Source organism: Neovison vison, chromosome 2, assembly GCF_020171115.1.
Source record: "Neovison vison isolate M4711 chromosome 2, ASM_NN_V1, whole genome shotgun sequence".
NCBI lineage: Eukaryota > Metazoa > Chordata > Mammalia > Carnivora > Mustelidae > Neogale > Neogale vison.
Window position 1 is genome coordinate 32,779,609 of NC_058092.1, and position 25,471 is coordinate 32,805,079.

General features: G+C 36.5%; 1 protein-coding gene across 3 annotated transcripts in view; it reads right to left on the reverse strand.

The window, feature by feature from the left end:
* The window catches only part of FOXJ3 (forkhead box J3), a 164,298-nt gene that overhangs the window by 23,376 nt on the left and 115,451 nt on the right, over nt 1-25,471 (reverse strand). For 2 of the 3 annotated variants that reach the window (XM_044237974.1, XM_044237975.1), the window contains 3 exons: nt 20,024-20,125; nt 6,377-6,505; nt 3,074-3,248 (listed from right to left, as the gene is read on the reverse strand). In XM_044237974.1, coding sequence (XP_044093909.1) covers nt 3,074-3,248; nt 6,377-6,505; nt 20,024-20,125 — 406 coding nt within the window. The remainder of the gene's footprint in view (nt 1-3,073; nt 3,249-6,376; nt 6,506-20,023; nt 20,126-25,471) is intronic. The other variant, XM_044237976.1, reaches the window with a different exon arrangement.

Genomic DNA, 25,471 nt, shown 5'->3' on the forward strand with positions numbered 1-25,471 from the left:
TCAGGTCATGAGCTCAGTGATGTGAGATTGAGGCCCACATCTCAGCACAGAGCCTGCTTAAGATTCTCTCTCTCCCTCTCCCTCTGTCTCTCTCTGCTCTCCTCCCTCTCACAGACAAAAGGAAAGGGAAAGAGAAAAGAAAAAGAAATAAATTTTTTAAAAAGAAAAAGAAAGAAAAGAAAAAAGAGAGAAAAGGCAGTATCTGAAGAAGTCTTGAAAGACTGAGTAAATGTTAAGGGGAAAGTGTGTGAATGCTGGGTCACATTCCAGATGCTTTGCCATAGTCCTAAAGGCCAAGGATTTGACCAAAGAGGTGGAGAAGATTAGTAAGGCCCAGTTATTTCTGAACTCTTTCTTTGAGAACTCCAAAAACTTTTAAGTCAAAGGTGGCAAGAATTCTTAAGACTAAGCAAAACAATGGCGCCTGGGTGGTTCAGTTGGTTAAGCTGCCTTCGGCTCAGGTCATGATCTCAGGGTCCTGGGATAGAACCCTGCATTGGGCTCTCTGCTTAGGAGTCCGCTTCTCCATCTGTGCTCTCTTTCTCCCCCCCCCTCTCTCTCTCTCCTATTCTCCCTCAAATAAATAAAAAAAATTTTTAAAAGACTAAGCAAAACAGCATAGCCATCTTCACTGCTTTTTCATTTGACTTATAGGATATTCTTGAGACACATACACTTTAGGGGTTAAGACTGCATAATTTACAGGACTAGAATGTAAGGATTAAAGTCTCTGTATTACCATCTGCACACCTGGTAACTTTAGGAAGTGATTTACCTCTGCAGGTCAAAATTACCTCAATTATACCTCAATTATAGTCAAAAATATATCTATTTTGCAGAACTGTTGTGAGGATTAAATGCCGTGGTGCAAGTGCAGGATGTGAATGAGCTCAGTAATTGTTAGCTGCTATGATGATAATAATGGTTCAACCAGAAGTACCTAATGTTAAAAATAATGTACTCTTGGTTTGCAGGTAAACGCTCATTTTAATAAATCTTACTGCAATATTTGGTTAGACATAACTAGGCTATTTTCATATCCCAAAGGATGGCACATACCATGTTTTACTGAACCAAAACACAACAAATTTTATTAAATGAAAAATAAAATCCTGCAGCACAGTATCAGTTAATAAAAGAAACCTTTTAAATGAAAATATTCTCACACTGCCCATTAATAGCAAAACTGTATTCAAGTACATTGTAAGATAATCATAAAACCTAGTAAGTTAAGGTACTTTTTAAGGTAGAAGACTTAATAAAAGTTCTTGCCTTGGCCTTGGAAAACCGTCATTTGGAGAGAATCTATAAGGTTCTTTCATTAAGATGAAAAAAAGCTGTTATTTCATTGTTTATTTCCAGTAAAGTAGTAGCATTTTAAAAGGAAACCCATGCATGATCTATACAAACCTTTTCAATCCCACCTTTTTTTTTTTTTTTTTTTTTTTTAAAGTAGACTCCATGTCCAGCACAGAGCCTAACATAGGACCCAAACTCATAACCCTGGTATCTAGACCTGAGCAGAAATCAAGAGTTAGACAACTCAACCAACTAAGCCACCCAGGCATCCCCCACCCCAAGCTGTTTTTAGAATAAAATTTAAGGGGTGCCTGGGTGGCTCAATTGGTTGGGCATCCAAGTCTTGGTTTTGGCTCAGGTCATGATCGCAGGGTCATGGGACTGAGCCCTGCATCAGGCTCTGCACTTGGCAGGGATTGTGCTAGGGATTTTCTCCCTTCCTCTGCCCCTCCCTGCTCTCAAATAAGTAAATAAATCTTTAAAAACTTTAATGTGTGATGAAATATCATTAAGAGCTTCAGAAATTGTCGTCATTTCCATTTCAAAGCCAGTATTTTTCTATTTTGATCACCACATCTGGATCTCCTTAGCAAAGTCCTGCATTAGTCCTTTTTGTACTTTCACAGATGGAAAATTCAAAAATTTCATAGATGGAAAATTCAAAATAAATTTGAGAATAATATATGAATCTTACTTTAACCAGAAAAACCAACTTCCTGTACAAGTTACTGATAGTCACTGATACATATATATAAGTATATATATAAGTATATATATATATAAAAAAACTTGTATATATCATTAACTTTTGTAGTATCTGACAGTAAGTATTAAAATGTAAACTCTATAAACACAGAATTTTTATCACTACTGTGAACAGGCAAACTCCCTTGAGCTGGGGTAGAAAAAGTCTGCCAAACAAAGCAATCAGGAAGTGCTTTAATAATAGAGTTCCCAACAATTTCTGATTAGTATTTTATGGGGGAAGGACAATACAACATCTTAATCCTATCCTAAGACTCTGACTAAAATAGAACCAGCAGCTTAAGGACAGTAACACATAATAGCAACAATCCAGCATCTGATTGAGATGTAACAGGGCATCTCAACCAAAATCACTTTTAGTTGTTAAAATCTGAGTTAACTACGTCGTATTTAACAGTGACCCAGAGCTTCCCACTAACCAGTATGTTCACTTACAAGCACCATGCATGAAATTGCAAATCTGGTGCTACCATATTCCACCAGCTATCTCTTTGCTAATAACAGTCCATTCAGACAGTAAAGGCACATCTGTTCCTGTGGTGCAACATTTGCCACTCAAACACTTCACATGCCAGACATCACTAATTAACCACAGCAGTATTTCCTACATGGCGCAGATGCAGTGTCAGAATTCTTTAATACGTACTCCTCCAGGACACCACTAGTAAGTGAATAGGGTATGCAAGATAATTTTGGTATGTGAGTAGGTGAATAGGGTGAATAATAAGTGAATAGGGTATGCAGATAAATTTGCATTCTTGTGTTATTATATGAATATATACAGGGTATAGTAAAGGCACAAAGAGTATTCAATCCTGACCACAATGATACTGTTCAACGATTCAAGAAATAAACAGCTGCTATGCGAAAATAATTCTTAAAAATTTTTCAATAAAAATTTACTTTTCAAAACGGTATTTTAAAAACTCCACTTGAAATTAATAGGATATATATGTCAATTATACTTCAATTAAACAAAACAACCCCCTACCCCCAAGAAAACACTCACCTTGTTGACTAAGTGACTGCTCAAAAACTGACTTATAAAGGCTCCGAAATGAGGCACTGAGATCTTCAAAATTATATTCTGAGAAAAGTAGCTGTTTGTCTCGTTCTGGAAGGTTGTACTGTGGCTGCTGTTGAGGAGTTAACGACTGAGAGACTGGTTCTGGATGGTTTGTCACCTAACATCAAAAGAAAATACTACTAATTTAGTAGATGTATATATCAGAATTGGTCTGTTACATAAAATATAGAACTGAAAATATTAGAATAGTTTCTAGAATCCAAAGGAAATAATGTCCCTACCCTTGGCTTTCCCATCTTCTGTTAAGATAGGCACTCATGACAGACAAGACCACAAAAGTGTTAACTTGGATTCTGAAGAACCACAGAAATCTAATCCAACCTCCACATTTCACAGAAAAGGTAAAGAGTTCAAAGAATTTAAATGACCTTCCCAAGATCATACAAATAAGCGATAGGCTAGGCATGGAACCCTCCCAGTTTCTGCAGAATCTTCATCTTGATCTCTACTGAAGCAATTTGACCTCAAACTCCACTCCACTATGATATTACTAACATTTCTCATTCATTTATTCAATTAATCTTTAAGTATTTAAACTCAAATACTGTTGAGTATTGTGAGTCAGGTTGTATGATGCTGTCCAAAGCCGCAAGGAGCTTCAATACACCTAACTCTTCATTTCTAGAGGGGGAAAAAAAAACTTTTTAATGAAACTAAGGGAAATGAGGAATGAGGGTAACAGATAAAGAAGATTCAGAGAAAAACAGAAGAAAGCATGGCTTTGAGCTATGCGAAGAAAAAAAAAAGCACCCTAAACACCTAAAAAATAAGAATTATCACTGAAGGCAGCACAACTAGAAATAAAAAAAAAAGATCAGCAGTATCTATCTTAAAGATTGTATCAAGGGGTGGTAAACTGCCATTTTTTTATTGCTTTGAAAAATTAAAATATGAATACTCACTGTAAATTTATGCAGCCATTCAGAATGATGCTTATAAGAAATCTGCAGTAACAGAAATAAATGAATTTTGTGTAGGGGAAGGGCTCTACCACGGCACCTTACACATCTCCACACAGGCCACTGGAGGCCAGGCTCAATGGCAGAATGACCTAAGCCTTGGTGATTATCCTGAAACATGGAATGCGAGTGGTCTTATGAGGAGTAAATTCTCATCCATTTCTCATCTGCCTTTCTATTCTGCAGGGGGTAGCCATGGGGCAGCTTCTCATCTACCTGTCTAACCTATAGGAAGTTGCCAAGAGACAGTTTCTCAACTGCCTCCCTATTTCCAGAGAGGCAGGGGACTTTCTACTTTTTTCTCTTAGGATACAGCTGCGAGTCACAACTGCTTAGCTGCAATATGGAATTTGTCCCTTCACTACAGTGACCCACTACTTGGGAAGTCTGTCATCTGGCTTCTCCAGTTCAGTGTCACCCTGTGGGATGTGGGGAGCTGGCACCATATCCATCTGGCTTATACATAAGTAATAACAGTGTCTGTGTACATTTGGGCTCACTGTGTCCTGACAGGATCAACCTAGATATATGTGGCAAGCCTGACCAGCAGCTGGTGCTGTCCTGCTGCTCACAGAGTGTTCGATGACCACTTGACATCATTAAAGGACAAAGCACAGTATGTGATGTCCAGCTTTTCAAAGTAGCTTAAACTTCCTACACGTACTGGCATTAGAGACATTTTTGTTCTTCCTTCTGTAACCTAGTTCTACAAATTTAATTTCTTCCTTTGTATTATACTTTGTGATACAGGACTCTTGGTGTCAAGATTTTCTACATCTGCATTATTTTAAAAATAACTTAAAATCATTAAATCTCTGCTTAGTTTGCTTCAATGCTCCAACTAGTCCTTTTATATTACGATTTCATCATTTCTGAGTGCTTTTAGTTCACCTCTTGATCCACAAGGTAAGTTTTTCAGAAGGGCACATGAAAACAAAGGAAGCAAGCTTTTTAAGCTCTGTGCATCAAAGAATGTCTTTCTCTTTATTTCACGTATGAATGCAAATTTGGCTGGACATAATATTTATAAATCCAAATCTATTGTCTCAAAACTCTATGTGCAGTATTATTCCATTATCCTCTGGTATTTAGCATTATAGAAGAGAAGTATGATTTGTGTTTCTTTGGATGCATCTAATTTCTTCTACAAGAGTATTTATATAGATGATTACTTTTGAAATTTTAAAATTTATTGTGATGGGTCTAAATACAGGTTTTTCCCCCATCAACTTTTCCTATAACTCAGTAACACTTTTATAATCTCTCTTTCTTTGAAAACTGCTTCTTCTGTACCAACTGTTCTAGCTTCTTCTTCAGGGACACCTGTAATTCTTAATTCTCCAGATCTATTATCTTCTCTGACGTTAACTGCTATTGCTCTATCTGATACTTCCGCATTCTGAAAGAATATAGTAGGTCTTTTCCCCCAGAGCACTGATAACAGTTTTGAGGAGCCACCTTCTGTTTTCCTACATTCAATGTGCATTTTAATTCTGCTCCCTAAGTTTTGGTTTCCTTGTGTTATTTTCTTATTTAAGGTTCCCTTCCCTTATATATCTTTGTCCTGTGTAAGGTTTTACCTATTTACTCATCCTGCAACAGGGAGTGATCTGGTGAGGTCAAATTTAAACCAATGTACAGTGGCAGTATATGGCTCCTGGGCTCTGTTCTAAGTCTTCTAGGGAGGACAGTTGCCAGATGATTTGAAAAGAGGTATCAGATAACACAAGGGTCATGTTCTTATAATACGTAACGAAATCAGCACACATGGGTCCCTTTATAGTATAGCTTTGATAACCACACCAAAATTAAAAATATAAGAGTGGTTAACAATTAGGTACCAAGTCACCCTAACCTCTGAGGTTTGTAGAACTCCCTTCTCAGATCTACAGAAGGAAAACAAGGTGATATACACATTCTGTAAACTCTTACCAAGGACTGTGAAGTATCATCAAATATAGCTTTGCTAGACTAAAATACAACTTTTTTTTCCTATTCCAATTACTTTTCACTTGAACAGAAAACAGATAAAGTAGGCCAAAATAATAAAACACAGTATAATCACCTATCTGTATCTAACCTGATAAATTTAAGTACCCAATTAAAACACTATCAAGGTAGGAATCTGCTCTACTTATCTAAGCTAAATGAATTGATTAGTGAAAAATATACATCTTCACTTTTTATTTACACTTCAATGATATTTGGCTTAGTTTTAAGCACTAATGGAATACTCAGTAAAGAAGCTAACTTCATCAAGACTTACCGGTGTATAACTATGCACACTTCCAACACTGTTCAAATTAACAGATGCCAAACTCTGGTCTGAGAGACTGTTGTTAAGGCTGCTGCGTGGGCTGTCACTACCATCCTGATCAGTGTTGTACAACGTTACCTAGAAAGGAAAAATACGGCATAAGTAGTTCTCACTGTAAAGAGTACCTTTCTAAGCAACTCTACAAAAAAACAATTAGGTTGGTATACAGCAGAAAGACAAAATGTTAGTAGTCTTTCCTACCCCAACTCCATGCCCTTCACTGCTAATTCCATGTTTACCATGAAATAAATTACTCTCAAACTGAAAAATATCCTATCCAGAAGTACATAAATTCAATATACTATCAGGTGTAATTTGTTCATCAACATTTAATAAGGAGATTACAGGTATTTCTACAATGTATAAATTTATTTTTACTCAAGCTTTTTTTTTTTTTTTTAAGATTTTATTTATTTATTTATTTATTTATTTGACAGAGAGAGAGAGAGAGAGATCACAAGCAGGCAGAGAGGCAGGCAGAGAGAGAGGAGGAAGCAGGCTCCCTGCTGAGCAGAGAGCCCGATGCGGGCCTCGATCCCAGGACCCTGAGATCATGACCTGAGCCGAAGGCAATGGCTTAACCCACTGAGCCACCCAGGCGCCAAGGAAAACTATTACTCTCTTCTATCAAAATACTAGTAATTGAAAAGAACACAAAAAAGGAATTTTTAAAATCACAGGCATCATAGTGGTTATATTGTTGAAAATGGACACTCAATTGTCCACAACGTACTTGCAAAATCTCATGTATGTGATCTAATTTTTTAAAATAGCAACAATTATGGGGCACCCAGGTGGCTCAGTTGGTTAAATATCCAACCCGTGGTCTCCGCTCAGGTCATGATCTCAGGGTTGTGGAATCAAGTCCCACATCAGGCTCCACGCTCAGCACGGAGTCTACTTGAGATTCTCTCTTTCTCTCTCTCTACCCCCTCCCCCACCACACTCTTTCTCTCTAAACAAATAAATCTTTTAAACCAAAATAAGATGCTAACACATACACATCAGATGCTAAGGACTATAAATCAAACTGTTAACAACTATTAACCAGTAGGAGGCTAGGCATTTCTGAAGACTTATAATTTTTAATTAGAAACAAAGAGTATTTTTAAAACAGGTAACTAGCCTTATTAACCCTCAAGGTTCTCTATTCAGATGGTACAACCAACTTTCCTTTCAATGCTGCTACTTCCATGGCACAATACATTTAGCTTTATGGTAAAACTAATTTTTACCACTACTAGACTGTTAGCTCCTTGAGTCCCCAGTAAGTAATCATAACCAACATAGTGCTTTCTACTCAGTACACAATTAATAAATATTTGCTGACTGAATAACCAATTGAGCTATCACCATCCTTCGGTTTGTGCTAAGAATGGGATCATGCTAAACACTACAAACATCTGCCAAAAGAGGCCAAACATGTAGAAAACGAAGCATGTATCCCTCTATACTGAGGGCAAAACCAAACTGTCCCCCATTCACATCAGCTAGAAACAGTAACACGCCTAGGAACTAATTAGGGAAAAGAATAGAAGATAATCTAAGAGGAAATAAAGGAAACTCTGGCAAACACTTCCAACATAAATTTCATTTTAAAGAAAATCATGTGTAAGCCTGATGATTCACAGACCTGTACCCCTGGGGCAAATAATATATGTTAATAAAAATAATTTTTAAAAAATCAAGCTTACAGGCTCCTAGCCAACAAATTAGAAGCACCCTATGGTAATTTTCTTAGCCACTCACACTCTCTCCTGTCCATGCTCCATTACGTACCACTCAAGTCAGAAATCTTGGACAAAATCCTTAATAGCTTATTTTTATCTGGAAAGAGGATAAACATTTTAATAAAAATTACTAGTTTATTACAATGGGCATACTTACATAATCACCATCTAGATAGACCTATTCTCAAAACTTTGATCCTAGAACACTTTCGCAGTCTTTAAAACTGAAGAGTCAAGGAGCTTGTTTGCGCTGATTCATCTATTAATAATTGGCATATTATGTCCCCCCCAAATAATAATTGAAATATATATTAAAACATATTATTAATTTAAAAATAACAATTATAAACCTGGCTAAAATGGTAACATAAAAAATATTTTCTCCCAATAAACACAATTAGACTTCCCTTATTTTACATTCTTGTAAATCTCAATGCCTGGCTTTACAGAAACAGCTGGATTTTCTTATCCACTTCTGTATTCCATCTGCTGCAGTAAGGTGTTTAGGTGGAACAATACAGAGAAAACCCAGCACCACACATATATGTATTTGGAAAAGGGAAGAATATATTAACAGACTTTCAGATTATTGTGGATGGTCTTTTTTGATACTACACCAAAACATGACAAGTGAAAATTTTTTTAAAGATAAGTTGCAATGTGGATCTGAAAACATACCACTAAATTTTTCATACTGTCCCACTGAAACCCTCTGTTCTACCTTGTACTTTGAATGGATCATTCATCCAAGCATGATTTTATAACATGCACTGGCCATCTGGAAAATACTGGTTCACTAAGTTATACAGATCTTCCAAATACTGACACATTTCACTATACAACATTAAAACACCATACTTGCTAACATCATCAATGATCTCCTTAAAGAAGTAGCCTTTAAAGTCTCCTATCATATTTGCTGTGGTGGACAAAAGTTTTCCAAACTTCCATTTTTGCTTAAGAGCTCAAATTTTATCACTAGCAAAGGATACTGACAATTGTTTTCCTTGAGGTGACAAACTCACTTTGTTTATTATCAAGAAAACATCTGCCAAATCTGAATAATCAGTGTCAGTTTTTCTTTCACGTAAAAACAATGATCTAAGCAGCTAGGTCCACATCCAACTCAAACACCTACACGAAGAGGGCTGTTCTTCCTTGAAGCAACCAATGTAGTTCAGCATGTAGTCTAAGTGTTTGATGCATACTTCCCATTTCATCACAGAGAATATTAAAAAGACATGTATTCAAAGGTCACAACTTGATAAAACTATTTTTCCTGTTTCACCAAGGATATCATTAAGTTAAACTAGTATTTTTTTTCAACCTGAGGGGTGTTGGCAGCGAAGAATATAATGACTACTAGTACACGGGGTCACTGCCTTGATCTGTGCTAACATTTACTACTGCTTATGCTGCATCAATGAAAATATAAAAATAAAGAAAAGGCAAATAGTATTTTAGTATTGTCATTAAAACAGTTTGACCTCATGGAATCCCTAAAAAGGGTCTTAGTTACCTAGGTGTCCACAGACCACAGAACCTCTGGTACAGAACACAACCAGCACTCCTTAAGGCCAGTTCATGTGCTCTCCCAATCATTAACCAGCTAGTCATAACCCATTCCCCTCTCTGACATAGGCACCCACTATACCAAACTTCTGCCACTATTGGTTAGCTTATCTGTTTTCTCAACTAAGTATAAATGGAATCATACAGGGCACCTGGGTGGCTCAGTGGGTTAAGCCTCTGCCTTCCGCTCAGGTCATGGTCTCAGGGTCCTGCGATCTAGCCCTACATCGGGCTCTCTGCTCAGCGGGGAACCTGCTTCCCCCTCTCTCTCTGCCTGCCTCTCTGCCTGCTTGCGATCTCTGTCAAATAAATAAAATCTTTTTTAAAAAAATAAATAAATGGAATCATACAATGTGTATCCTTTTCTGTACTTTTACAGTAAAATCAGCTCAAGGATTACACAAAGCTTTACACTAATATCTGCTCTTACATCTTTATTACTTCCTTTGTAATGCAGCACCATTTGTTGAGAGACATCACTGAGTTGTGTTCCGTAAGTCTATTTGTCTTATGCCAATACCACTCTTTCAATTATTGTAGGTTTACTCTTGATAACTGGAAGTATAAATCCTCTACCATACTTTTTCTTTTTTTAAAGATTTAATTTACTTATTTAACAGAGAGAGAAAGATACAGAGAGAGGGGGAACATAGGCAGAGGGAGTGGGAGAGGGAGAAGCAGGTTTCCCGCTGAGCAGGGAGCCTGATGCAGGGCTCGATCCCAGGACTCTGGGATCATGACCGGAGCCAAAGGCAGACACCTAACGACTAAGCCACCCAGGCGCCCTGCTACCATACCTTTTCTTTCAACATTATCTTCAACTACCATTTGCCATTTGGATTCTCATTTATATTTTAAGATCACCTGGTCATTTTCTATTCCCGTTCCTTCCCCCAAAAAAGCACTGTGGACCTCTAACTGGGATATTAAATCTGTAGATAAACTGAGGACAAACTGACTTCTTTACAATAATCTTCTCTATGAAAATTATGTATCTATTTATTTATATATTCATTTTCTCTCAGTAACTTTTTATAATTTTATGTGTAGAGTTCATCTTCCACTTAATCCTAGGTATTTAATGTTTTTGAATACTAACGTAAGTTTTATTATCTCTTTAATCTTATTTTCTAATTGTCTGACTTATACACAGAAATGCTATTGATTTCTAAAGTCAAACAATGATCTTCTATTAAGAACTTAAGTTCATTCATGAATTCTAAGAGCTTATCTGTAGATTTCTTTTGAATTTTCCACATAAACAATCATATCACTTAAGAATGATAGCTAGGTTTCTTAAAGTTTATGTTTAACATTTGTTTGGTAATACTTCCATTTCTCCTCTATCTGCCTGAATACTATTGTTGTCCTGTATTTTACTTCTACATGTTATACACCCACAATATGTTTGCTATTTTTGCTTTAAGCAGTGTGTGTGTGTGTATATATATATATATATATATATTGCTTTAAGCAGTATATTATCTTTTAAAGAGATTTAAATTTTTCAAAAAATGCTTTATATTTAACCACATAGTTACCATTTCTGGTCCTTAGTTCCTTTCTGTAGATCTAGATTTCTAGTTGTTACCACAGCACACGAATATTCTACATACTTTTTCAGTCTTTTCATGTTTCATTTTGTCTACCTTTTTATCTTCAATCATCTTTCCTTCTACAATGTCTAATCGGTTGTTCATTCCACCCAGCATATTTTTCAAATCAGACATAATTTGTATCTCCAAGAAGTTTGATTTGGATTTTAAAAGAGTATCTTCCATATGTCTACATAAATGTTCAACCTATCCTTTTACTCCTCTATGGAATAGAGTTATAAAAACTGGGCTTTTCCCAACTTTACTGAAATATAATTAACATATAAGTTTAAGGTATACAATGTGTTCATTTGATACTTATATATTGCAAATTAAATACCACCATAGCTTTAACACCTCTATCACCTCCCATAATTACCATTTCTTTTTAAGATCTACTTACCTAATAACTTTCATGTATACATGAATACAATATTGCTAACAATAATCACCATGCTATATAAAAGATCCCCCAAACTTAATCATCTTATAACTGAAAAGTTTATAACTTTTGAGACTAACATTTCTCCATTTTTCCTGTCCCATAGCCCCTGGTTAACTACCATTCAACTTTCTATGAATTAGGCCTTTTAAGATTCCATATATAAATGATATCATACAGTATTTGTCTTTTCCTGCCTGACTTCACTTAGCATAATACCTTCAAGGTCCATTCAACGTTGTCTCGAACAGCAGGATTTTCTTCTCATGGCTAAAGAATATTCCATTCTGTGTGTGCGTGCACATGCATGCGTGCACACATACACCTCCCAGCTTATCACCCATTCGTCCAATGAGAGGTTATTTCTATATCTTGGCTTATGATAATTTCTTATGTTGCTTTATACTAATTCTATCATCTGTGCTATTTCTGGGTCAGTTTTGATTAATTTTCTCCTCATTATGGTTGCTTTTTGTTTTTTTTTAACTTTTTTTTTTTTTTCTACTACTTCTTTGCCAGCCTGGTAATTTTTTATTGGGTGCCAGACCATTGTGAATTTTACACTGATAAGTGCTAGATATTTTTGTATTCTTATAAACCTTCTTGAGCTTTATTCTGGAACACAGTTAAATTATCTGATAACAGGCATAAGGTACTGATACATGCTATAACATGGCTGAACCATGTGTTTAGTGAAATAAGTCAGATGTAACAAGTTACATATTATATGATCCCATTCATGTGAAATGTCCAGAATAGGAAAATCCACAGAATTAAAAAGTAAATTAACAGCTACAAGAAATGGATGGAATAGGAAATCAATGGTGATGGGTATAGGCTTTTCTTTCCAGGGTAGGTGACGAAAATTTTCCGGAATTACATGGTGGTTCATGGCTGCACACCCTTGTGAATATACCAAAACCACTAACTCTAACTTTAAAAGGGGAAATTTTATAATGGTCTCTGAATTACATCTAAGAAACTTCAAATCAAATTTTAAAATTAGAATTACTTGAAAACAGACCAATCTTTTTGAGTTTTGCTTCGAAGGTATGTAGATAGGACCAGAGCACCATTTTAGTCTAGAGTTAATTTTATTCCGCTACTGAATCAAAATCCCGATTTACTTAATGACCTGCGAATTATGAAGACTTTCACTTTTGCGTGAACAGTAACTACACCTGGCCCTACAGAAGTATCAGTAATTTTCTACACTAATCCTTGCAGGTGGTTCTTTCCCTAGTCTTCCTTACTCATGCACTATAAATACCAACTGAAGACTCAGGGGGCACCCTCAGTATATCACTGGAATTCTCTCTTGGTGTAGCTTTCTCTTCTCTAATATGGTGCCCTGTGAACTCCAGCCACCTCAGGGATTCCATGATCTCCCAACTCCACCTGACTCTACTCAGTGAGACCTCTGGGCCTTAGAAACTTTCTCTAAACAGTAAGCTAGGACAATCATAGGGTTGACCTTATTTGTTCACAATTTCTCAGGACTATGTTATCGCTGAATCTCTCGAAAACCACTGTTTCATATATTTTGTCTACTTTGTCAGTTGTTTCAGGTAGTGGAGTAAATTTAGGCCCTGTTATTCCATGTTGGCCAGAACCAACAAATCTTTACAAAGAACCAGGTTCTTTTTGTTGACTTCTTTTTTTTTTTACTACCTTTGTCTTCTTCAGATTTATTTTGCTCTTTATCTAGATGCTTAAATCATTAATACTCAAACCTTTTTCTATTCTAGTATACACATTTAAGGTTAATACTTCAATTGTGGGCACCTGGGTGGCTCAGTGGGTTAAGCCTCTGCTTTCGGCTCAGGTCATGATCCCAGGGTTCTGGGATCGAGTCCCACATCGGGCTCTCTGCTGGGTGGGGAGCCTGCTTCCTCCTCTCCCTCTGCCTACTTGTGATCTCTGTCAAATAAATAAATAAAATCTTAAAAAAAAATACTTCTATACTCCTTCTATAGGCTTTCATAATTCATATTTCTATTGGTCATCAATTCAGAGTATTTTCTACTAGAATTTCTTCTTGATCCCTGAGTTATTTATAACTATACCGCTTAATCTGCAAAATTTGGGTGATTATCTGATCATCTATTTGCTATTATTTCTACCTTAATTCCACAGTGCTGGAAAATATACACTATATGGTGTTGGTCTTCTGAAGTTTGCTGAAACTTCCTTTATGGTCTAGCATAAATCAGTATTACATGATCAATTTTGGTAAATATGCCATGTGCACATAAAAAGGGTATATTTGGGGGATGCCTGGGTGTACAGTCAGTTGAGTGTCCAACTCTTGGTTTTGGCTCAAATCATGATCTCAAGGTCATGAGATCCAACCAAGAAAGGCTCCACACTCGGCAGTCTGCTTTAGACTCTCTCTCCTCTGCCCCTCTCCCCCACACTCCCTCGCTCGCTCTCTAAAATAAATAAATCCTGTTAAAAAAAAAAAGCATATTCTGCAATTGTTAAGTATGTGTATGTATGTATATGTATGTGTATGTACATATATTCCTCAAGTGGAATAAACTTCCTAATTTCCTGGCTCAAATCTTCTATATCTTTAATTGGATTTGTATGATTATGTTTTGATTCTGATTTGCTTCTATGAGTTATAAAGAGACAGATGCTAAAATCTTCCTCTTTGGTCAAGGACTTGTCCATTTCTCCTTTGAGTTTTGTCAGCTCTTGAAGCATATACAAATTTAGTACTGTTCCTTATTGAAATGATCCTTTTGCACAATAAAATATCTTTGTTTTCAGTAATATGTCTTGTGCTTTAAGATATATCTCTGGCGGGGTGGGGTGCCTAGGTGGCTCAGTTGGCTAAGTGTCTGACTCTTGGCTCAGGTCATGATCTCAGGGTTGTGAGATCCAGCCTCACATTGGGCTCCAGGCTCAGCCCAGAGTCGGCTTCAGGTTCTTTCTGGCTCTCTTGTAAGCAGCACATAGGTGAATTTTATTTTTCATCCAGTCTGACAATCTTTGATTTTTAAATGGAATATTCTGTACATTTACGTTGATTTCCTAACAGAACTCAATCTTTTTTTTTAAAAAAAGTTTTATTTATTTGAGAGACAGAAAGAGGGAGAGGAAGAGGAAGAAGCAGACTCCCCACTGAGCAGAGAAGCTTGATGTGGAACTTCATCCCAGGACCCTGGGACCATGACCTGAGCCGAAGGGAGAAGGTTAACTGAGACACCTAGGACCCCAACCCGACACAACTCAATTTGAGTACATATTTGTTTTCCTGTTTTCCCTCTCACTTCTTTATTCATTTCTTTCGTCCTTTCTTGTCTACTTTTGGATAGATTATTTTTCCTTGTTTACTTTTTTTTTTTTTTAAAGATTCTATTTATTTATTAGAGAGATGGAGAGAGACCAGAAGTAGGCAGAGCAGCAGGCAGAGGGAGAGGGAGATGCCGGCTCTCTGCAGATCAGGGAGCCCGATGTGGAGCTCGATCCAAGGACCCTAGAATCATGACCTGAGCGATGGTAGCCACTTAACCAACTGAGCCAACCAGGCGCCTCTCCTTATTTACTTTATATTCTTTTACTATTCTTGTAGTAAATAATAATATGACTAGTATGTTGAGTATTGTTAGAAATTCAAATTTTTTAGGGGTGCCTGGCTGGCCCAGTTGGTAGAGTCTGTGTGACTCTTCATCCTGGAGTTAGGAATTCAAGCCCCATGTTAGGTATAGAGATTACTCAAAAACAAAACCAAAAACAAAACAAAACAAAAAAAACAAAAAAAAAACTTTGGGGCACCTGGCTGGCTCAGTCAGTGGAACATGGAACTCGATCTCAGAGTTGAGCTCAAGCCCTACACTGGTGTGGAGATTACTTTAAATCCTTAAGAAAAACCCAAAAACAAAACAAAACAAAGCAAAGCAAAACCAAAACAAAGAAATTCAAATTTTCAGACCCCAATTCAACGTACTAAAACCAGAAATTCTCAGGTGAGGCCCGGGAATTTTAACAAAGGTTTTAACAAAACCTCCTACTTATTGTGACAAATGCTGATGTATTAAAAGAACCACTGCCCTAAATATTATAATATGTTTTTGATTTAGTACTTTCACCACTTCCAGTGCAATACAAAGACTTAACTGTATATACAGCTGATCCTTCACATCATGGCTTTGAACCACATGGGTCCACTTACATACAGAATTTTTTCCAATAAACACAGCGCAGAAAAAAAGATAAACACAGCACAGCTACTGGGGTGCCTGGCTGCTTCAGTAGGTAGAGCATGCAACTTAATCTCAGTCTTGTGAGTTCAAGCCCCATGCTGGACAGAAAGTCTGATTTTAAAAATATAAATAAATAGGTGTGCCTGGTAGCTCAGTCATTTGAGTGTCTGACTTCAGCTTGGGTCATGATTGGGATCCTGGGACTGAGCCCCACCATCAGGTTGGGAGTCTGCTTGTCCCCTTCCTTCTGCTTCGCCCTACACTCACACTCATGCATGTTCTCTCTCTCTCAAATGAATAAAAATCTTAAAAATAATTAAGTATACAGTACGGTACTGTACAAGTATTTTTCTCTTCCTTAAGATTTTCTTAACATTTTCTTTTCTCCAGCTTTTTTCTGTAAGAATAGTATATAATGCATGTAACATAACACAACATGTATTAATGAAATATTTATATATCAGTAAGGCTTCTGTTCAACAGCAGATTATTGGTTAGGTTTTGGGGAAGTCAAAGGCAGAGACAGAGATTTTCAACTGCACGGGAAGCAGCAGCATCGGCACCCCTAAACTACACACTGTTCTAGCGTCAACCATATTTCTTCCTGCCTTACCCTTATACTGTCATGTCTTTTAACTTCTATAGTATTTTAGACTCAAAGGCATTGTGTTACGTAACAGAACTGCTATTGTTGGATTTTTGTAAACACTCAATACACACTTAGATTTACCAACACACATACTCTCTGGTGTTCTTCATTCTTTCCTGCACAGGATAATTTCCTTCTATCTGAAAAATTAATTCCCTCTATAATACTGGTGTACTAGTAACATATTCTCTCTGTAGAAACCACCGATTTAACCTTCATTTTTCACAGAAATTTTAATTGTAGAAATCTGGATTAGCAGGTATTACCTTTCAACAGTATACAGGTTTCATTCTCATGTCTGGTTTTTATCATTTCTGTTCAGAAGTCAGTGCCTGGCTTACTATTATTCCTTTGAAGTTGCCTGATTTTGCCTCTGATTTTAAGATTTGTTCATCTTTGTTTTTAGCAGCTCAATTTGGGAGGGGGAACAGCTAATAAGGATTTTTCATTAATTCCTCTTGAAGTTCTCAAGAAATTCTTGAATCTACACTGTGTTATCTTTCATCAGTTTAAAAAAACTTTAATATATTGTTGCTTCTTTATTCCTTTCTCCTCTCTTCTAAAACCCTAATAACAAGTTAGATTTCTTTCCCTATATCCCATTTATCTCTTGAGCTTTTCTCAATTTTCCATTGTTTTTGTGTTTCAATCTCCATATTTTCTATTGACATTTCTTCCAGTTCACTATTCTATTCTCTTCTCTGGTGTGCCTAATCTGCTGTTAGACCCATCTATCAAATTCTTAATTTTAGTTACTATATTTTTCAGTTCTAGAGTTTCCTCTTCATTCTTCCATACAGCTTCTAATTCTCTGATAAATTTTCTATAATTCAACTATTTTCTTGAACTAATGTTAGTTTTTGTTATTTTAAAATCATTATCCAGATCACTTATAAATACATTTATGCTGTTTTTCCCTACCCATCTCCTTGTTATTTAATTATGTGATCCTGTTTCCTGTAATATCTAAAGTTTTTGACTGAAAGTGAGATCTGACTTACGAAAACTTGTAAAAGCTCAGGATAATGTTATTTCTTCCAAAAAGGATTTAATTTTCTTTTAGCAAATAGAAAAGTATTATATAAGCTATAAAGTATATAGCAACCACGCTAGTAACAATTTGAAGCTGGTCTATTTTGGTTTGCTCTTGCTCACAGAACATAACCCTTCTGAAGTATCGACTTGAAAGGCTCGAGTGTTTACCATGGCTCCCCTCCTCCTTGAAGATCATGGACAATAATCATTATTCCCTCCTTCCTGTGAGACTGCTTGATTCTGAGTAGTGAAAAATCCACTTGATTTGTCTATGTCTGAGTCCAAATACATATGAGTTAGGAATTAGCAAATGCCTTAATGGATAATACTTACAAGCTGAACTCACCTGGGAGATTCAAGAGGATCTTAGTCTTTAATCCCAGGCTATTTGATAGCCTCAAACTCCAGTTTTTGTCTTCCTAGCCCAATGACTGGTCTAGGCTTCTGATTTCTGTTTAGCCTCTATGCCACACATTGAGAACTGAGAAATGTCCCAAGGGAACATGAGATACGCATGGCTTATCTCAATATATTTCCATTTTTCTTGGAATCTTTAGCCCTGAAGTCCTGGCTTTTCTGTGCTCAAATGCCTCTTCCCTCTTTCTTACTGTTAGTCAGGGATGGTGGTATTTTATATAGAAAGAAGGATTAATCTAATACTAGCTAATCCATCACATCTAAAAGCATAAGTCCAAGAACTCCAGCTTCTTTGATCGCCGTATTAGTTCATCATGAAGTCCAACATTACTATTTCCTAACTGTTTCCTAAAAGCTACAACTATCTATATTTAGGCCTTAGTATCTCCTACTTGGACTACTACAAAGAACAGTATTGGATATTTCTGATTCTAGACCAGATGCCTCCTAGAAATTCTCAAGTTTAGTTGGGCACAAAAAGAGATAGTGTCTTTTTTTTTTTTTTTTTTTTTTAAGATTTTATTTATTTATTTGCCAGAGAGACAGCCAGAGAGCACAAGTCAGGGGAATGGCAGAGGGAGAGGGAGAGGCAGGCTCCCCACTGAGCAGGGAGCCTGATGTGGGGCTCAATCCCTGGACCTTGGATCACAACCTGAGCAGAAGGTAGATGCTTAACTAACTGAGCCACCCAGGAGCACAGGGATGATTTCTTAAAGTACAGATTTCTGAACCTTATCTCTAAGTATAAAATAAATGATTTGGCAGGCCTGCAAGAATACCTTGGAATTATCACCAGCACCACTAAATAGACACTTGCACACATGCACCCACATACACCTCCCCTAAGTGATTCTGATGGACTCATTCCATGGGTTAGTATTTGGGAAAAATCAATACTCTATACCTCAGCTACTAGTTGCCTTTCTAAATTGTAAATCTGATCAGTCACTAATGATAGTCTGCTTCTATTGGTCTATTATCTTTCTACAAATAAAAAGATTCTATATGTATCAGTATAATTATATGTATATAAGCGTGTGCGTGTGTGTTTATGTGTGTGCATGATAAAGTAGAAGAAATAAAGCAAGAACAAGTGAAAACAAGGGAGAGAGGAGAAGAGGGTAAAAAAGCAAGATTTGAAAGTGAGACTGAAAGAGAGTAGCAGCATAAGACATATATGGCTTCAGGTGCTCATGGTCTAGTAAGGGAGGAAATACATGCATAGAACTTAGATAGTTCATGAATCTCCCAGAGACTTTTTAGGGTTTTGAGATATGAGCTTAAGAAATAACGTAAAGAAAAAAACACTTGGTATTTCACTAGGTACCTAATGACTTGGCATGAAATTTTGAAGTTCTGACCCTTGCTTCAAAAAGAAAGAAAAGAGAAGGGGAAGGGATGGATAGGGGTAAGGGGAGAAAAGGAAGTGGAAGAAAGGGAAGGAAAAGAAAGCAGACTACTACATACTATTTCTGGATATGCACCTACACTTGCATACTATGAAACAAGTTGACTACCATTCAAAGAACTCTATGAGTTTGTCCAAATTATTCATTTTACTAGATTCTGTTGACCCCTTGGAAATCTGAAAAATTTTTTTCAAGCATATATTTAGAGGGATAATCATTGGTTTTTGAAACAAACTGATTCAATAAAATACTAACTCAAAAATTCCATCAATGGGAACTGGCACTGTCAAGAATTTAAATTAAATAGAGCTTCCCAATAAGCATCCTCTAACTTCCTTAGAGAAATATTTTCTTCTAATTTGTGTATACCTCAAAACATTGTGGATTCAAGCTTTCAAGCTGCCATTACAGGCTAGCCAAATTTATGTCATCTTTAATCTCAATCATATAGAACGCTATTGTTATCATAAAGACAAATTAAATTTATTATTCAACAACATTTCAGAAAGTGTTCCAAAAAAAAAAAAAAGAATTACTTTGTTAGTCACAGTGTTGATTGCCAGAGTTGGAGAGGCACTTCCCGAAATAATACACTCCATTCCCAAAGAATCTGAATCTATGCTATATGGAGTTGAGGCCTAAAATACAAGAACAAAATAAATAATTATTAGCTCATATATCCAGCAACTTTAACACAATTTGAAGGTATTTCATCAAATTCTCCAACATCCAGTTTTGTGTTTTGTTTCTGAAAACATGAATTTAAATCCCTACTGAAATCTCTCATACTATATTTTAATATGCCATTGACTTGTTGTCACAAAGTCCATTGGTTTGGCTACTTCTTACCAGTTCTTCTAATTGACTACGGGATAGTCGAGCAAAAATAGAGACTGTTAACGGTCCTCTAATATCCATTTCCTCTCTTCTCCCTTTTAGTAACAAAACCCTATAGTTATGGACTTTTGACAGCCCAGCTAAATACTACCTTTTCTAAGTTCATCTGAAAGTAGTTGTGGCCCTGTGACTAAGGTGTATGTGGCCATGTAACTAACTTGTGTAAAGGAGATGTGAGCAAGATATGTGCAACTTCTGGATCATGTCTTTGAAAAGAACCTGCTTGTCCTCTACTCTGTCTTTCCCTATTATTGCAGGCTGGGACACAGACACAGTGGTGGTAATCTTGCTTAACCAAAAAATCAAGGGTAATACTCTAGGAACACTGAAAAGATGAGATTAGAAGGAACACGGACATCTGAATGAACTTGTGGAACACACCTCGCTATCTGTTAAATTTAACAGCTCAAACTTCTACTTGAAAGAGAAATCCGATTTAAGGTTTTCTTCCTTTGTCTATTAGTGCAACTGAACAGTACTGAATAACACAACTCACACACACAGTTTATAGAGCTAATATGGGGGTCAAAATTCTGTATTTATAATCAGGGATATAAATAGTGATAACTCCTCCTTCATTTATAAGAGATGGTGTTTATGGCTTTGTTGAGGACTCAAGAATGTTCAACTTCAAATGCTGAAAACTAACAAAGGACAGATAGGAATAATTTATGGCTATGATGCTAGTTCCATGTATATTCCTCTTCTAGCAAAAACAACCTAACCTGTGCCACACAGTCCCAAGTGAAGATGCATTTTTAAAAGATCACACTGAATGAAAAAGAGAGCAATTTCACTGAGACCCAATTATCACTTAATCCTCATCATGAATTTCTTTCATCAGATAACCTACAAAGGTAAGGAACAGGCAGCTTGACTGAAATGAAAAAAGAGAAAAAGACAAGGGTCACCTCCCCACCCTGCCCCCTGGAAGATAGAATCCAGCACTTATGTGCTGGGTACACATTGAGAGTAAGGTAAAAGTGGCAAAGGGCTTCAGAAATACAAATGGAAGAACTACAAAGACAACCAGGTCTATGCCTCATTATGGTGCCAGTCTAACTTAGCTAAACCTAAATTAACATACAAGATTGCTTTAGAACACTGCAAATCTCGGGCGCCTGGGTGGCTTAGATGTTTAAACTTCTGCCTTCAGCTCAGGTGATAGTTTCAGGGTCCTGGGATCAAACCCCGCATTGGGCTCTCTGCTCAACTGGGAGCCTGCTTCCCCCTCTCTTGCTGCCTGCCTCTGCTTACTTGTGATCTCTGTCAAGTAAATAAATAAAATCTTTATATATATTAAAAAAAAAAACCCAAAACCTTCAAATCTCATGTTCCTCTAACTCAACTGAGTCATCTCCATCCCAACTACTAGTTCACTATTGCTCACTCCTCCCCACTGGTAGGAAGAGGAGAGCCTGTTTGTGTGATGGCATACAAATTATCAACCTTTAGGCTCTTTTACCCATCTATAAAAATTAGGATTATGTCACTTTCTTTAGAGGTATTAAGAGCATTAATGAAATGATTTATGCAAAGCTCTCAGCATGGTACCTGAAATGCACAGTGAGAGCTAGCTGCTATGACAACTACTAAAACATACCTGCTATCGATGCTGAGGATCTCTGATACAGAGGGACATTTAATAGTGAGTAAAGAGAAAAGGCACAGATTTGATATGAGACACTATTTTCCTACAAAGCCAGATTCATAGCTTCTGCTATTATAAATTAGATGGTAAATTTTAAAAATCTTTTAATTAGATATTCTTTATGGATACTTCAGTCTGGTTCAATCAAAAGAATAAACAACATTCTCTTTACATGCTTTGATGTGCTCAATAATATGGTACATGTTTTTAGTTACAGGCACACTAATTTTTTTTTAATAAAAATTTTATTTATCCATTTGAGAGAGAGAGTGAGAGAGCATAAGAGGGGAAAAGGTCAGAGGGAGAAAAAGACTCCCTGTGGAGCTGGGAGCCTGATGTGGCACTCAATCCCAGGACTCCAGAATCATGACCTGAGCTGAAGGCAGTCGCCCAACCGAGCCACCCAGGTGCCCTTTATTAATAGACAATAAATTTTCTGATTAGAAAAGCCAGAGGATCTAGGTATCGCAAAACGTATCCTCAAACTGTTATTATTGCAGCCAAAAGGCATTCTGGGCAAAGAAAGTATCAGAGCATCAGAAAGTTATGGGATAAACTCAAAACAGTCTAACATGTTTAGAGTTCCAAAAGGAGAGGAAGGAGAAACACAACAGCAGAAAAAATATGAAAGGACTGATGACTGAAAACTTAAGAAATTTGTTTAAAGATAAATGTACGGATTTGAGAATCTCACACTGAACCTACATCAGGATCAATTAAAAAGAAATCCCACTTATATACATCATAACTGAACTGTTAAAAAACGAAGACAGAAAACAGCCAAAGAAAAATGACATTTCACCTACAGAAGAACACTGATTGGAAATGAAGAGATTTCTCATAAAAATGATGGAGGCCCAGGGTGCCTAGGTGGCTTAGTTAAGCGGGTGACTCTTCATTTCGGCTCAGGTCATGATCTCAGAGCTTGGGGTCAGGCACCAAGTTGGGCTCAGTGCTCAGTAGGGAGTCTGCTCGTGGATTCTGTCTCTTTCCCCCACTGCCCCTCCTCTTGATCATTCTCTCTCTCTCAAATAAATAAATAAATCTTTTTTTTTTAAATGATGGAGGTCATTAGACAATAAACATCTTAGAAAAAAAAATTCCAGTCTAGACTGTGTATCATATGAAAATATTCTTTAGGAATGAAGGCAAAAGAAAGACATTTTCAGAGAAAGAGAAACTAAGAGAATCTGGTGCCAGGAGACCTGCACATATTATAAGAAAGTTCATTAAGCTAAAGGGAAATTACAGCACAGGGAAACTTGGACCTTAATGAATAAGTTAAATAAAGCACTAGAAATGGTAAACATCTGGGTCAATATAAAAGACTGCTGCTTTCCTCTTAGGTTTTAAGAGCCACATATGATTATTTAAGGTAAAACTTGTAACACTGTCTTGCCAAGACTTCCAATACATGCAGATTATCACACATATTACAACTAGAAGGAATGATGAGGAAAGAGGCAAAAGGGACCCATATTGTTGGAAGATTTCTGCATTTTATATGAAATGGTAAAATATTAACTCTGAGCAGACTGCAAATCCCAATCTACAGTTAAAAAGCCAACAGATAAAATAGAATCCTAAAATGTATCTAAGTATGGATGCATGGGTGGCTCAGTTGGTTGAACCACTGCCTTTGGTTCAGGTCCCAGAGTCCTGGGATTGAGTCCTGCCATCAGGCTCCTTGCTCAGTGGGGAACCTGCTTCTCTTCACCTCTGCCTACCACTCTGCCTGTGTGTGTGTGTGTGTGTGTGTGTGTGTGCGCGCGCGCATGCGCTCTCTCACTCTCTGACAAATAAATAAATAAATAAATATAAATAAAATGTGTCTAAGTAATCTAAAAGGTGCCAAGAAAGGGGGAAAGAAAGGAACTAAAAACACAGAAGTCAAACAGAAAACAAAATACAGACCTAAATCTAACAAGATTAATTAATGTTAATTTAGTTAACATTAATGTAATTAATTACATAATATAATAATGTATTTACATTAATGTTAATTAACATTGTTAATAATCTAAACCCTTCAATAAAAAGACAGATTGTGAGATACTAAAAAAGACTCCGCAAACTGCAGCCTACAACAATCACAACTTCAAACATATAGACACAGATGAGTTGAAAGTAATACATGGAAAGATGTATACATTGCAAACAGTAAGCATAAGGATAAAATGACTATATTAATATCAGATAAAAACAAATGTTAAGACAAGAGTATACCAGACATTTAAAAAACATCTGATAAAAGAATTGATAGAGACATAACAATTATAAATGTAAATGTGACGAATAACAGAGCTTCAAAATACATGAAGCAAAAAACTGACAATTAAAAATCAGTAAAAAAAAGAACACTGGGTTATATTACCAAATGCCTTGATCTAACTGATATTAAAGAACACTATGCCAAACTATAGAATACATACTCAAGTACACAGACATTTACTAAGATATAGCACATGTTGAGTCACAAAACAAGTCTTAATAAATATGTAAAGATGGAAACAAAAAAAATTGTATTATAAAACAATAAGATATCTAGGAAAGCCCAACATGTGGAATACTTGGAAATTAACACATTTATATAAATAATTCATGGGTTAGGTAAGACTCACAGAAGAATTTTTAAAATATTCTTAACTAAATGATTAAAAAAATGCAACATACCAAAATTTGTTAAATGCAGTTAACACAGCCTTAGAGGTAAACCTATGGCTTTAAATTCTTAAATTACAAGGGGGAAAGGTTTTAAACCAATTAATTACCCAAGCTGGAAACAAAAAACTAGAAATATCAGTAAGTGAACAAATTAGTAAGTAGAAGGAAGTAAATGATAAAGATAAATAAAGAAATAAACAAAGAGAAAACAGACAACAGAAAAAAATTAGCAAAGACAAAACCTCTTTCTTTGAAAAGACTAATAAAAAACAGCTATACTGGAAAAAAAGAAAAAACAGCTATACTGGAAAAAAAGAAAATCAAATATCCTCAATTTCAAGAATGAAAGAGGAGTTATTACTACAGAATCTATAAATATTAAAAGAGAATATGATGGGGGCGCCTGGGTGGCTCAGTGGGTTAAAGCCTCTGCTTTCAGCTCAGGTCATGATCTCAGGGTCCTGGGATAGAGCCCTGCATTGGGCTCTCTGCTCAACAGGGAGCCTGCTTCCTCCTCTCTCCCTCTGCCTGCCTTTCTGCCTACTTGTCTGTCAATTAAATAAATAAAATCTTTAAAAAAAAAAGAGAGAGAGAGAGAGAACATGATGAACCACTTTATAAAACAGATTCAACAACTCAGATGAAAGCGACAAATTCCTTTAAGAATATAATTTGCCAGGGGCGCCTGGGTGGCTCAGTGGTTAAGCAGCTGCCTTCAGCTCAGGTCATGATCTCAGGGTCCTGGGATCGAGTCCCGCATCGGGCTCTCTGC